The sequence below is a fragment of the Haliotis rufescens genome, unplaced genomic scaffold (genome assembly GCF_023055435.1).
Source record: "Haliotis rufescens isolate VD_foot unplaced genomic scaffold, xgHalRufe1.0.p SCAF_12, whole genome shotgun sequence".
In the NCBI taxonomy this organism is placed as follows: Eukaryota; Metazoa; Mollusca; class Gastropoda; order Lepetellida; family Haliotidae; genus Haliotis; species Haliotis rufescens.
The window spans coordinates 31,352,977-31,366,583 of record NW_025963802.1 but is presented as its reverse complement, the minus strand read 5'-3'; the positions used below and the strand labels follow the sequence as shown (position 1 = coordinate 31,366,583).

At 39.1% G+C, this 13,607-nt stretch overlaps 1 protein-coding gene across 4 annotated transcripts in view; it reads left to right on the top strand.

Moving 5' to 3' along the window:
• Positions 1–220: 220 nt before the first annotated feature.
• The window catches only part of LOC124117340 (coiled-coil domain-containing protein 149-like), a 31,424-nt gene continuing 18,037 nt past the window's right edge, over positions 221–13,607 (top strand). For 2 of the 4 annotated variants that reach the window (XM_046479169.2, XM_046479160.2), the window contains exons 1-4: positions 6,022–7,294; positions 8,949–9,107; positions 10,494–10,556; positions 11,624–11,728. In XM_046479169.2, coding sequence (XP_046335125.2) covers positions 7,175–7,294; positions 8,949–9,107; positions 10,494–10,556; positions 11,624–11,728 — 447 coding nt within the window. In that variant the 5' untranslated portion in view covers positions 6,022–7,174. Of the gene's footprint in view, positions 488–1,390; positions 1,607–6,021; positions 7,295–8,948; positions 9,108–10,493; positions 10,557–11,623; positions 11,729–13,607 lie in introns of those variants that run through there. The other 2 variants (XM_046479185.2, XM_046479176.2) reach the window with 2 other exon arrangements.

Below are 13,607 nucleotides of genomic sequence, written 5' to 3'. Positions count from 1 at the left end.
GTTCAAAAGACTATATATAGTGTTCAATCTTACTCCACTTATTAAATTATTACTATATTGTGCCTGAGAGTTAGAACATTCCTGTGCTTTTATATTTGGGGAATATAAGATCTCTAACGTAAGATATTTTCAACTGAAAATGAAACATATGATGAAATCAAATGAGAGGTATGGTTTCTATTGCGGCTCAGTTTATGTTAAGTATTCATTTTAGACCGGAGGCACGTGCCTATGTACTGCACAGAGGTCACAAATCAGACTTGTCACGTGCTCGTCATTCCCGAGAGTTCCCGTTGCTTCGCTCCTGCCCGAAACAGAAACACGGGTTACATGTGGTGTCGCCTTGGCCAAGAGACTTTGTTCGAAAAACGCGGAAACACACCTAGCAGTGAATAGGATGATAGGATTAGATGGACGTGTGACTAGAAACCTACCACTTCATAAGGCAGCTTGGGTTGCATACTCCTCAGGGAGCTGAAAATGAAATGTAAGTACACTGAGGTAAAAAAAAATGCATGACGCATACTTTTATTAGTGAGTGAGTATGGTTTTACGCCGCTTTTAGCAATATTCCAGCAATATCACGGCGGGGGACACCAGAAATGGGCTTCTCACATTGTACCCATGTCGGGAATCGAACCCGGGTCTTCGGCGAGACGAACGCTTTAACCACTAGGCTAGCCGACCGCCCCAGGACTTTTATTATTGTGCATGTAATATTTATCATTCAGTATAGGAAAGAATCCACATACCACCTATGTTTAACCCGTGATGATGTGATTGACATAACTTTGATATGAAGTTAACAGTCACATTTGTTTTTCGTGTGCAATAACATTTGTTTTTTTATGATTCAGGCGACACCAAAATGCACATGTACTATTTAAAAATATAGTGTGTGCATGGATGCACTTTCCTTCCCAACATACACGACAAACAATAGATAATTATGACTACTGGTAATTTCAAGGTTTGTTCTGAATCGTGATCGGTTTTTGTACAGACGGAAATACAACCCAGTCATATTATTTTATGGCGCATCAGTGACCATAGGATTGAACAGCTCAACCATGTTAACATCATCCAAACATAAGTGACATATTTTACGAGTCTTGATTGTACTTTGTATATTTACACAAATTTTCAAATATGAAAAATAGTGCGGTATTGCATTCTCTTCTACGAATTCAGCATTGTACAGCGGAATTCTGCAAAACCCGGGCGAAAATTAGCCCAAACTAGGAAAGACGAAAACAGTTAAATGGGTTATTTTTGCATTTGTCTTAGTTTGTGATTTACTTATTTTAAAACTGAAGAACATATATTCTTGTTTTCTTTTTTCAAATGTTATTGTTTCATGAGAGATTCCGTTCCACGCGGGCATCCTCAACCAATCCCTCTGGAGAGTTACCTCCCTTAGAATTGGTTTCAAGATGGCCGACTCCGGTGGCAGTGACAGTGTACTTGACACAGTTGTTGTGTCGATTTGATGTTTTGTCCTCAATTTAAAAGCCAGTATACACGGCCGAATGTACTTAATTACGCGAAAATGTCTGAATATGACCACAAAGAGTTGGTTACCAAGTATGAACTTCTGGCAAATGAGGTACGTATGTTATCTGTTGACACATCGCTTCATTCATTGTCCTGTTTTCGATCAAATCAATAGTGACATATTCATTTAATACGCTCCATTTTTTATCCAATCAAACACAATTATCATTGAAAGGTAGGTTGATATGAATGTTAGACTTCTCATGTAGATTGTGTTTGACATGACAGAACTTAATTTATAGAGACAATATTTGTTTTATGATTATATTGTGATATTTTTAGGGAAAAAAACATGGTGAACTGAAACATTATTTCAATATCATATCTCCAATCGCTTTAGTTGTATTTAGAGCTGTTTGTGTAGACCAAAACACTTTTGCACGTTCGGAGTTCACTTTACTTAGACTTGTAGTAGTGTCTCAAAAGTTGTAAGTTGAAGTGGTACCACAGGGGCTTGTAACGCAAAAATAGCAGCTACAATATTGTCACACCTAATGTCAGTATACTATAAAAAAGGAAAGGGATGTACCGGGGACAACTCACTAAGTACGTTTTGTGACAAATTCAACAATGTCAACACTAAATAGCCCATAAAACTATACACTCATTTCAAGCCAATACATTTAGCTACACAATGAGACATAAATGAAGAAAATCGAGGCCATACTTTTGTAGCTAGTGTCTTCAGAAGCTCAAATATTGTGATTTTTCTTTTCCAAACCAAAATCCCTGCTCAGATTTTGAACCATTACTTACAGATTTTTTTGTTTATTCGATTGTGGACACAAATACCACGCGCGAAACACGTTGAATCCATGGCACCTGTCAGCCCACCCATCATCATTTTTTCTGATGGTATAATGCGTTTACATACATTTGTTCATCTCATTAAGCCCTTTGCTGTGCACAGTCCTCCATAGACAACCTTGGCCCTGACATACCCCGTACTGAAAAAACCCGATCAGCTCGGCTATAGATAAAATATTCTTTCTCTACATCGTCTGCTAAACATGCTAAATGAATGGCGAGACTTTTTTCAGTGTGGGGTTTGTCAATGTGTAAAATGAGTCAATTTGTAAATTGCCTGATTCACTAAGACAAGTTACAAAATGCCTAAATATTTCTCTCTTTTAATAATTTGACTGAAACATCTGTCCATGTATTTGACAGTTTGACTGAAAAGTATGATAACGAATTGCAGTTGTGTTGATGTTGAATCTCATCACCCAGAGACTGAAAATATTAGGATTACAAGAAAATGATGGTCAATGTTGATTGACATTAAACAATATCAGAATCATTGCATCTTTGACATTTCTTTCTTTGTTTCTAATCAGTTCTTATTGGGCACAAGTTTGACTGATTTACACATTAACTGCAGCCATGGTAACATACATGTCAAGGACGCTATCGCTATAGGCCACTATGGGTCACATTCACCTTGCTAGCCTTTATCAATCTTCATGTACGACTTGCTGTGTCAAACTGTTTTCATTTAAATGATTGATTTCATGGGATAAAGTTTTTTTGTCCTGGGTTTACATAAGTATGTCAGTCCTCAACATATGTACAAGTAAAGAGAAACTGGAACTATCATGTCCAGTCAAAATAAGAAATACTCAATACTTTAAGTAATGACTAGAAATGAATTTTATTTTGAAAGACTCAAGGGCTCGAATCTACTATATAAAACATGCACTAGTGCAGACTATTATTGAAACATGCAACCTAGTATTTATGACTACATGCACCAAGGTTCCATCTTTTTCAACCCCAGGAAGTGCTTGCATGTCTGGCATCATGATCAAGGTTCATACAAGCTTGAAAAAGTCAACCTTGAACATGTTGAAAAGCCTTGAATTTTTTGTGTCAACCTTGAAAAGCCTTGAAAATCATCAAAGTTGCTTTAAAAGCATTGAATTTTTACAAAATGACAGAAATCATGACAGACTTATTTATTTTATTTGTTGGCTGTGAAATAAATCTTGTTGGAGACTTTGTGATGTTCATACTGCTGTATATAGGTCTGGTGACTAATATATAGTAAGCGGGATATAATAACCCTTCTAAAAAGCCTTGAAAATGACATTTGAAACCCTTGAAAAGCCTTGAAAATGACATTTGAAATACTTGAAAAGCATTGAAAATGACATTTGAAACACTTGAAAAGCATTGAAAATGACATTTGAAACACTTGAAAAGCATTGAAAATGACATTTGAAACACTTGAAAAGCCTTTAAAAGGCCCTGGAATGTAATGTTCCATATCTGTACAAACCTTGAATTGATGATTCTAACGGGTAACGATATGATGACATGCATCAACCAAGTCAGCAAGCCTGACCACCCGATCCCGCTAGTCGCCTCTTATGACAAGCATAGTCAGCTTTTACGGTAAGCATGGGTTGCTGAAGACCTATTCTACCCCGGATCTTCGTGGGTCATGTAGAGTTGGGGCCCATTTGGTGTATCAGAAACTAGACTGACATTTAGTCCGTGAAATAGGCATGATAAAGGTATCTTATTTAAGAATATATATCTACAAAATAAAAAGAATAAAATCCAAATGGAGCCTAATACAATCCTTAATTTCATAGAGCTGAGGTAGTCTAGACTTGCCAAATTTTAAAATTTCTCTCTCGAGCCTGGGAGACTAATCAGAAACCTCTGATTAGGTTTTATTACCATGATGTTTGACACAGCACCAATCTCATGCTCATGGGTTTCAGCATCAAGCTGAGACACCATGATATAACTGAAATATATTTCAAGGGGCATAAAACATGACTCACTCAGGCTAGGACTGCCAGTGATGTTTCAGAAGGCAATGAAGATTGAAAATATTAGGAGTGTAACGATATGTCAAACTATTGAACTATTGCAATTATTTGCCCTGTGATAGAACCATATCAATAGGAATTTACAAAATGTCAATAGTATCGTTGATAGTATGCATAACTATCAATAGTTTCAATAGTTGCAATTAGTTATAAATAATACATTTTATGCTAATATCAAACCTGTCTGTGTGGTTTGTTAGCAAGGATTACGACAACTTCAGATTTGAGCTACTTTTCTTTGAGTTGCGACAGGGAGGAAAATGGCCATCTTTGTGATTGTCATCTATACTTACTGTATTCGACGTAATAAGCGCCCACGGCGATATTTGCTAATATATTGGCTAGTGAACAATACCAATTAGCACCCCTTCTGATTGATCAATGTACACAACACTTATTTATTTGCGTATAATACGCACTCCAGAAAAATGTATCTCTCGTATATAAACATTTCAGGTTGTCAGCATAAACCACAAAATTTATCTTTCAACTCTGTATTTTTTTATCACCAAAATAATATTCTAATAAGAGCCCCCTATTTCTAATTTTGAGAGTGTCCAGGGCGCTTATTACGTCGAATACGGTAATTCATTTCTATTACATTGATTAATATAATTGTCATGATTATCAAGCCTTAAAGTTGGTTTACTGCTACCACAATTCTATTGCAATAGTTGATAACTACTGCAATAATACTGCAATAGCTGCCCTACTTCAATAGTGTGGGCAGCTATTGCAATACAATTGCATAGTGAAAATAGCCCCAATAGCCAGCCTAGGAAATATGGAGCATCGTGCGCTAGAAACTTGGAGAATACCCTCTGATCTTTGACAAAGGATAGATTATGTCCTGAGTAAATTACCGTATTCGACATAATAAGCGCCCAGGGCGCTCTCAAAATTAGAAATAGGGGGCTCTTATCAGAATATACTTTTGGTGAAAAAAAACAGAGTTCAAAGACCGTAAATTTTGTGGTTTCTGCTGACAGCCTGAAATGATACAAAAGAAAAGTCTGTGTGTATTATACATGATAGATACATTTTTCCAGAATTTAATTGCCCATAATTAAGGGTGCATATAACACACAAGTGTGTATTATACACAAATAAATAAGTCGTGTGTACATTGATCTATCGGAAGTGGTGCTAATTGGGATTGTTCACTAACAATTATATTAGCAAATATCACGGAGGGCGCTTATTAGAGCGGGGCGCTTATCATGTACTTCGAATACAGTAATTTTGTAAGTTCCGAGCCATGGGGAGGCACGTTTTACATTATTTCATTCGGGCACAAAATGTGTAATTCTGAGTTGTAAACAGATTTCATCAGTCAAAAAACAGTAATTTAATAAATGGAAAATGGAAATACTGATTCTAATGTTGCCAATATTCCAGAACAATTCATGTAAGCTTTAGCTACAATGTGTCCTACAAAATCAATTGGAAATACTATGTCTTTCACAGTCTGCTCCCATCTTAACCATGTTTATTGGCTATTCAACATTCTATGCATAACAATAGCAGAAACATTAGACCCTGAACATGTTGAAGAGACAGTGGTGAATATATGTATAATTATGTGCTTGACAGGTGGAACAGTATCCATGGTAACCATGCTGGGAAGTATTATGAAATATATTCTGATCAGCTTTGCTTCACACATACAATTCTCTTATGGGCTTCGTACTGCTTACCTTGAATTGTGCTTGGACATCCACTGACACAGCGTCACACAGCATAATGTTTTATCTTATGTCATGTATATGTTGTAAAGGTGTAATTTGATATTTGGAACAACTGGACGCCAGTGGACGTGTTGGACGGCTCATAAAAAAAGACATAAAAAAACATTATTTTACCTACAACGTAAACATATTCAGAAAATATGATCGAATATTTGAACAATGGCATGCACACTGGATTGGCCATGTAAAGAACATAAAAATATGTTACTTTTTACCTTCTTTTACTTACTTGTTGTGAAAATATAATCCAATATTCTGAACAACAGCATGCACATTGGACTGCCAACAGAAAAATAAAAAAAATGAATCAATTTTACCGTCTGTCATTTACATATTGTGAAAATATAATCCAATATTTTGAACAACAGCATGTTGCTGGACTGCCCACAGAAAGAGCTTTCAAAGATATTAGATAAAGATATTACTCTTTACTTTACGTACCATGTGTACATTTTGCGAAAATGTATTCCAATATGTTGAAGAAGAGCATGCTTACGTCAAGTCTTGGACCCTGTGGTAAATGTCTTCAATGTGTTGAGATTGTGAGTGGTGCCTTGATTGAGTTTCCTGGGTGGCACAGCTTGGAGGGTTGACGTGGGCCGGTGTTATTGATGATAGTTAACATCAAGGTCAGCCAGTGGAGATATCAGATCCTGCTTGTATGGATGACGACAGACAGGCTGTGATTGTCAAGGTGTTGTTCTTGATTCACATCAGATGGTTCCCTGATTGAACTGAACAGAGGAGCGGTGCATACATCGGAAGTTCCTGCATCAGACATTCTTTCTAATTGTCCTGCTAATCTAGGAAAGATTCTACAGATCAACTAAGTCAGTGATAATAGTAAAGAAGATTTATCATGTTGATGCATGCTGGATCATTTCTGAAGGATTTGTGTATTTTGTGTCTGAACATGGGAATTCCACACTAAGAACTGTGAATCTCAAACAAGGAGATGATATTAATAATCATGAAGACTTAACTCCATGACCTCAAGTGTACAGGTCATCGTTTACCTGTGTACAAAAGCCGATGTTCACACCCACTGCACTGACTGCTCCAATGGCAAGTCTACCACTACAGGACAGAGGGGAGGAGAAGAGGAGTCTCCTGGGCCCCGAGGACATGGAGAGCCTTGAGATCTACCTTGAGGTGTGGATAGGGGCAGTTCTTGAAAATAATGTTTTGAAGCATTGTGCAAGGAGAATTTCCTTGAATCTCAATGATATATCTCTCAGCATTTTGGGTCTTGCAGCATTACAAATTGGCACTAGTGCTTGCCAAGTCTGTTTAGTGGACTAAAAATGTTAGTTTCTACCGCTGGCCTGGTAGTGGTCCATATCAGGAATTATGAAAGGGGATACAATGGCTATAGTTTGTTGTTTAACGCCGCATATATGACGGCGGTCTGTAAAATAATCGAGTCTGGACCAGACAATCCAGTGATTGACATCATGAGCATCGATCCACACAATTGGAATCAATGACATGTATCAACCAAGTCAGCGAGTCTGACCACCCGATCCTGTTAGTCGCCTTTTGCTGAAGACCTATTCTATCCCAGAATCTTCACGGGTCTATAATGGCTATAGGGGCAGTGAGGGACGTATTGGCTTGTCAAGCGAAGCACCACTGGGTATCATGGAGAACTTAGGTCCCCTTCAATCTATGGTGGCTTAATGGTTGACTTGGTTGATTGAGTGTCAAACACCTGAACGGCATAAATTGTTGCTCATAATTTCAATCACTGGTTTGTGTGGTCTGGACTTATTATTTACAGCTCGCCCTCATGTACCTTGAACGCTGACCATGCTGAAGGCAGCATTAAGCCAAACAAGCACATTCTTGATGTTCCTAGATATTGCAGTGAGAACTCAACTCACTCACTCACATTCTGGAGTTACTCTGATGTCTACAACACAATGGCCACTGAGCATGGATTTGAACACAGTCTGTACCAAAGCTGTTTGAGTCTTTCAGCTGGAATATGTCACCTGACATGGATTTTAGTGTTTAGTATCAGCTGTGCTTGCTAGTCTGGCGGACATTTGACTAGTCTATACCGACTCCAGTTTCAGGCTCGTGGTTAAACATGCTCGAGTCACCAACTCCATCACTTTGACAAACTACTACGCACGTCTGTTGTGTCTTGTCATGGTCCTGTGTCATGGTAGTGTGATGTGGACCCTGGGACCATGGGTTTCATCGTCCTATACTGCTTACTGTATTTCCTCTATTAGACCCCAGGGTTCCAATGCAAGCTGGCCTCTGATTTGGCCATACGCTCTGTCCAAAAAATAGAAGCCATGTCTCTAATAGAGGTCGGGTCCATCATTTGATGATCATATTAATTTATGGCACTTCAGTTTGTAGAACTGCCTAGAATTTGGGATTGGGTAAGCATGGTAAGATAGTGCGTTGCCACTGTGCCAGCATTAAACAGGAAAGACGCCATGTCTCTAATAGATGGTAGGTCAACGGCTTGTGTAAAATAAATAGACACACAGGCATCTAATAGGGGAAGTATGGTATATTGCACAACTACAATTATACAGTCCAGGAAGATACAGGATAGAATAGGTTCCAAGTATCAGCGTGCTTGTAATAAGGTTGTGCTCTGATGTTGACAGAGATGGCTTCACATAAGTACATTTGCCGACAAACAGGGTTCGATTCCCAACATGGGTACAATTTGTGAAGCTCTTTCTGGTGTTATACTGTCATACTGTTGGAGTATTGCTAAGAGTGGAGTAAACCCTGACTCACTCCTACATTAGGAAACCTGTCATTGGTTGCTGTATTTCAGTTCCAGATCTGCCGGCGGAAGCTGGAGAGCAAGAACGAAGCGCTGATGATCCTGAAGAAGGAGATGGACGAGTGCCGGAGTGAGCGCGACCAGTTCAAGCTGATGGCCGAGCAGCTCCGGGAACGCTACCAGGCTTTCAAGAAACAACTTGTGGGAAATGTGAGTGTCTTGAAGCTTTGTTCATTGTTGTTTATGTTTCGTGGTTGGTAGAGGTAATGTGTTCAAATTAGTATGTTTCATTCATGATTGGTTTTGGGTCTACTACTCAACCCTTGATAGGGGTACTTATATTTTTCTTACTTTAAACGAACACAGGAAAAACCATTGATGGAATGTGTACTTATGTTTGAATGAAGCTGTTAGTGTGGCAATACTGAATACTATTGGTATGAAAACAACTCCAGGCAATCGGTCAAAATCAGTCCAAACCTGGACCATTGTGGACACTTACCAAACATTTGAGTAGTATTGTATTAATTATTTATGACAGTAATTTTTTTTTTTAAATTGACATGTTTTAAAATAATGAAATTCTGATAATTATGACAATAGACAATTTTTCAAGGCCTGTTGCAGTTGATCATGTTGATAGCTCTTCTAGACCTTTGCAGACTTGTTTGTGTTGCAGATTATATATGAAGGAGAGATAAAATGCAAATTAACTTTTTTATAATTTTCTAGTCTTATTCATCATTCATTGTGTTCATATAAAAGTAGAAATGAGAAAATAGAAAATGGCAGTAAATAAAATGGCATGAGCATAGTTGGTGCCCAAACTGAAATACAAATTCTCTTTCATAAAAATGTTTCTAGTCTTGTTCATCATGTTCATGATTATCATTGTCTTTAATCTATTGTCTATGATCAGTCATGAAGCAATTAAACATGTTAAAATTTGGCAAATGAGTACATGGTACTCGCCTCCGGCTCGTGGTATAAAACCTAGCACAGGATGCATAAAACTCCATGTACCACGAGTGATCCCTCTTTAACCAATTTATCTTACCGACATCTTTTAATATGACATTGTAAAAGAATTAAAACAAATTCAAAACAGCTGTTCAATTGAGATGAAGATAACTTATGCTATGTCAAAGGACTTACATTGACTCGGAAAAAGTGTGCAGCTTTTTACTTTGAAGCGGGGTATAAGGGATATATGCTGCCTCGCAGAAATCAACTGCAGCCTGTCTTGTTCATGGCAGGGTATAAGGGATTTATTCTCCCGCTGAAAAATTTATTTCCCTCCAACTCCAAGGCGTGATTCATCAAGATCATTTAGCATGTTTAGGCCAGTCAGATCTCATTATTCTGACAACTCCATGCATATGAAAGATGTCTGTGGGGAATCTGGAGCTGAGGGTTTGTTGTAAGAGCCTCAATATAATGAGGATTTGGTGCTCATGCTGTCAACCTTTTGTTTGACATGCTTAGACTTGATTATTTGTCATATATGTATAGTGACTATGGCTGACTACAGTATTTAACAATATTCCCACATATAAATTGTCTCTGTGTCTCACTGTATTTATTGCATTGCCACAGTCTCCGGCCGGCCAGGCCAACAACCACCATGACGCAGGATACTACATGGACATGCAGAATCAGGTAGTCCTCTAACTCAGCTAGGTCATGTGGCCTCAGTCTGTGTCAAACACTGGTCAGTCTACCAGCCTGAACTTGTATTTTGTAGTTGCTGTGCATTGGCAAACTATCTGTATTGCTATTATATTGCAGGATGTTTTGTGATATGTTGGGAGCTAAAGTGTTTGACAGTGACTGACACTGATTGTACATGTTGGTCAATTAATCAGGGTAATAACGCAGTCATGCATTTTAGCATGCACCAATGTGATCATGTTATTGAGTTGCCTGTGGATCAGATTGTGTCTATCATGTCTGTGGCTATACGTGTGTCGCAGAGATTCATTATTAAATCTGATGACAAACATAACGCCTGTGAAGATCCGGCTAGACTACGTGTTCAGCAACCCATGCTTGTCATATGACCTGACAATGCTTGTTGTATGACCTGACAATGCTTGTTGTATGACCTAATATGAACTAATAGGATAGGGTCTTCAGGCGCGCTGATTTGGTTGATGCATGTCATTGTGTCCCATTTGTGTAGATCGATGCTCACAATGTCAATCATTGGATTGTCTCGATTCAGACCGTGTCATATAGCTGCAATATTGCTGAGTGCGGCATTAAACAAAAAGACACACAGAGATAAATTACAATGAAATAAATTATGGAAATGTAAGACACATCCTTGAAACTTTTACCAAGGTTTTGCCTGTGGGGAATCACCTGTTCCATGCTGGTGACAAGAGGCAGCTGAAATGGGGGTTAATTGCAATGGCGTGTTGTCTGTCATTATCCCCTGGCTGCAATGGTGCTCATGCCATCAACCTCTGGGTATCTGCTCCAGTCTTCATGATGTGCAGGCTGGCCAGATATATTCGTCCTGTACAACAGCTGATTGTGTTTTGGGATGTTCACTCACAGAACATTCGGGGATGTTTAATGGAACCCAAGATCACCTGATATTGCTGGAACTGCCACACTCACCATTAACTCACCATGCTTACAACAATCAACTGGTTGCACCATTTGCACTCATTTAAAAAAAAATTTAATGTCATTTTTTTCACGGAATGTTTTGACTGCAGAGTCTGGTGAAGTTGTTGTGTGAGACGAAGGAGAACAACAAATCGCTTCAGTTCGAGGCCGACGATCTCCGCCAGAAGCTGGCCGATGCTCAAGGTGACATCAAGGTGAGTGTACTTGATCATGTCTCTGTGTTTCTGCTGCTGAAAAGATGAGGCAGTTACATTATTATGATCCCACAAAGCCATATCTGATCTAGTGAAACCCTTTCGAGGACGGAACTGTTAACAGTAATATCATCTGGATAACAAATCCAGGTTGTTCAGAATTTGGGCTGTTCTCCATAATATAACATGTTTTATGATTTCACTATCAGAGTGAAAAGTGAACCGGGTGCCTGATTCGTATTTCATTTTTGAATTTTTCTTCTAGTGAAATTGTGTTGGCTCCTAAAATATTGTTGTCAAATATGACATGAGGAACGGCCATTTCCTAGGATAAAGTACTTCAAGGTACATTGGCATGATTAGCCAATATAACTACAGTTGTGTCTTCACCAATTAGGTTTGACAAGTAAAGCTGTTGGTGTTATTGGCAATTACATTAAGAAAAGTAATGCTATTCCTAACTTATACCCTTCTCAAGGTGTTATCACATTTCTCCATCCTCATGCACATCAGACAAACGTACCGTAATTGAAAAGGATACGTCTCACATGGGATTACTCACAGGTATCAGCTCACCCAAGTCTTTTAAGAGTGGAATCTGAAGGACTTCATGGTTATGGCACTTTGTAGCTGTCACATTCATTTTGAATGATGTCTGCATATTTCAGTGTTTTGGTCCCATGACAATTGCTATGAAAGTTATATATTGTCATGTATTTTTCAACCCCACCAACTATAATCATGATAATATTTTGTAGCCATTTGGATAGTTTTTGTATTGTAGTTATATTTATTTTATGACCACTGACCCTGTTATGGCAAAGAAATATCTAAAATTTCGATTTAGAAAAAAGTCAAGGGTGAACATTTTGAAGTGGTTAACAAAAGAAAAAATGACAAGAAGACCAGAAGGGGAATATTTATGTTTGAAAGAAATGCAGTGGGAGTTATGATATTTGGTTACATAAAACAGAAATGGAAATTACCACTAGTCCGCTTCCCCAGACCAGTTTCGTTGGTGTTAAAGGTATCATAAGGGCTAGTAGAATTTTGAACATTTTCGTTTTTTTTGGACTAGTAGACCCTCACACATAGGGCACCTCATTTCATGTGCCCCTCACATGTGCCCCTCACACATAGGGCACCTCATTTCATGTGCCCCTCATATGTGCCCCTCACACATAGGGCACCTCATTTCATGTGCTCCTCACATGTGCCCCTCACACATAGGGCACCTCATTTCATGTGCCCCTCACATGTGCCCCTCACACATAGGGCACCTCATTTCATGTGCTCCTCACATGTGCCCCTCACACATAGGGCACCTCATTTCATGTGCTCCTCACACATATGGCACCTCATTTCATGTGCTCCTCACATGTGCCCCTCACACATAGGGCACCTCATTTCATGTGCCCCTCACATGTGCCCCTCACACATAGGGCACCTCATTTCATGTGCTCCTCACACATATGGCACCTCATTTCATGTGCTCCTCACATGTGCCCCTCACACATAGGGCACCTCATTTCATGTGCCCCTCACATGTGCCCCTCACACATAGGGCACCTCATTTCATGTGCTCCTCACATGTGCCCCTCACACATAGGGCACCTCATTTCATGTGCCCCTCACACATAGGGCACCTCATTTCATGTGCTCCTCACACATAGGGCACCTCATTTCATGTGCTCCTCACATGTGCCCCTCACACATAGGGCACCTCATTTCATGTGCCCCTCACATGTGCCCCTCACACATAGGGCACCTCATTTCATGTGCCCCTCACATGTGCCCCTCACACATAGGGCACCTCATTTCATTAGCTCCTCACATGTGCCCCTCACACATAGGGCACCTCATTTCATGTGCTCCTCAC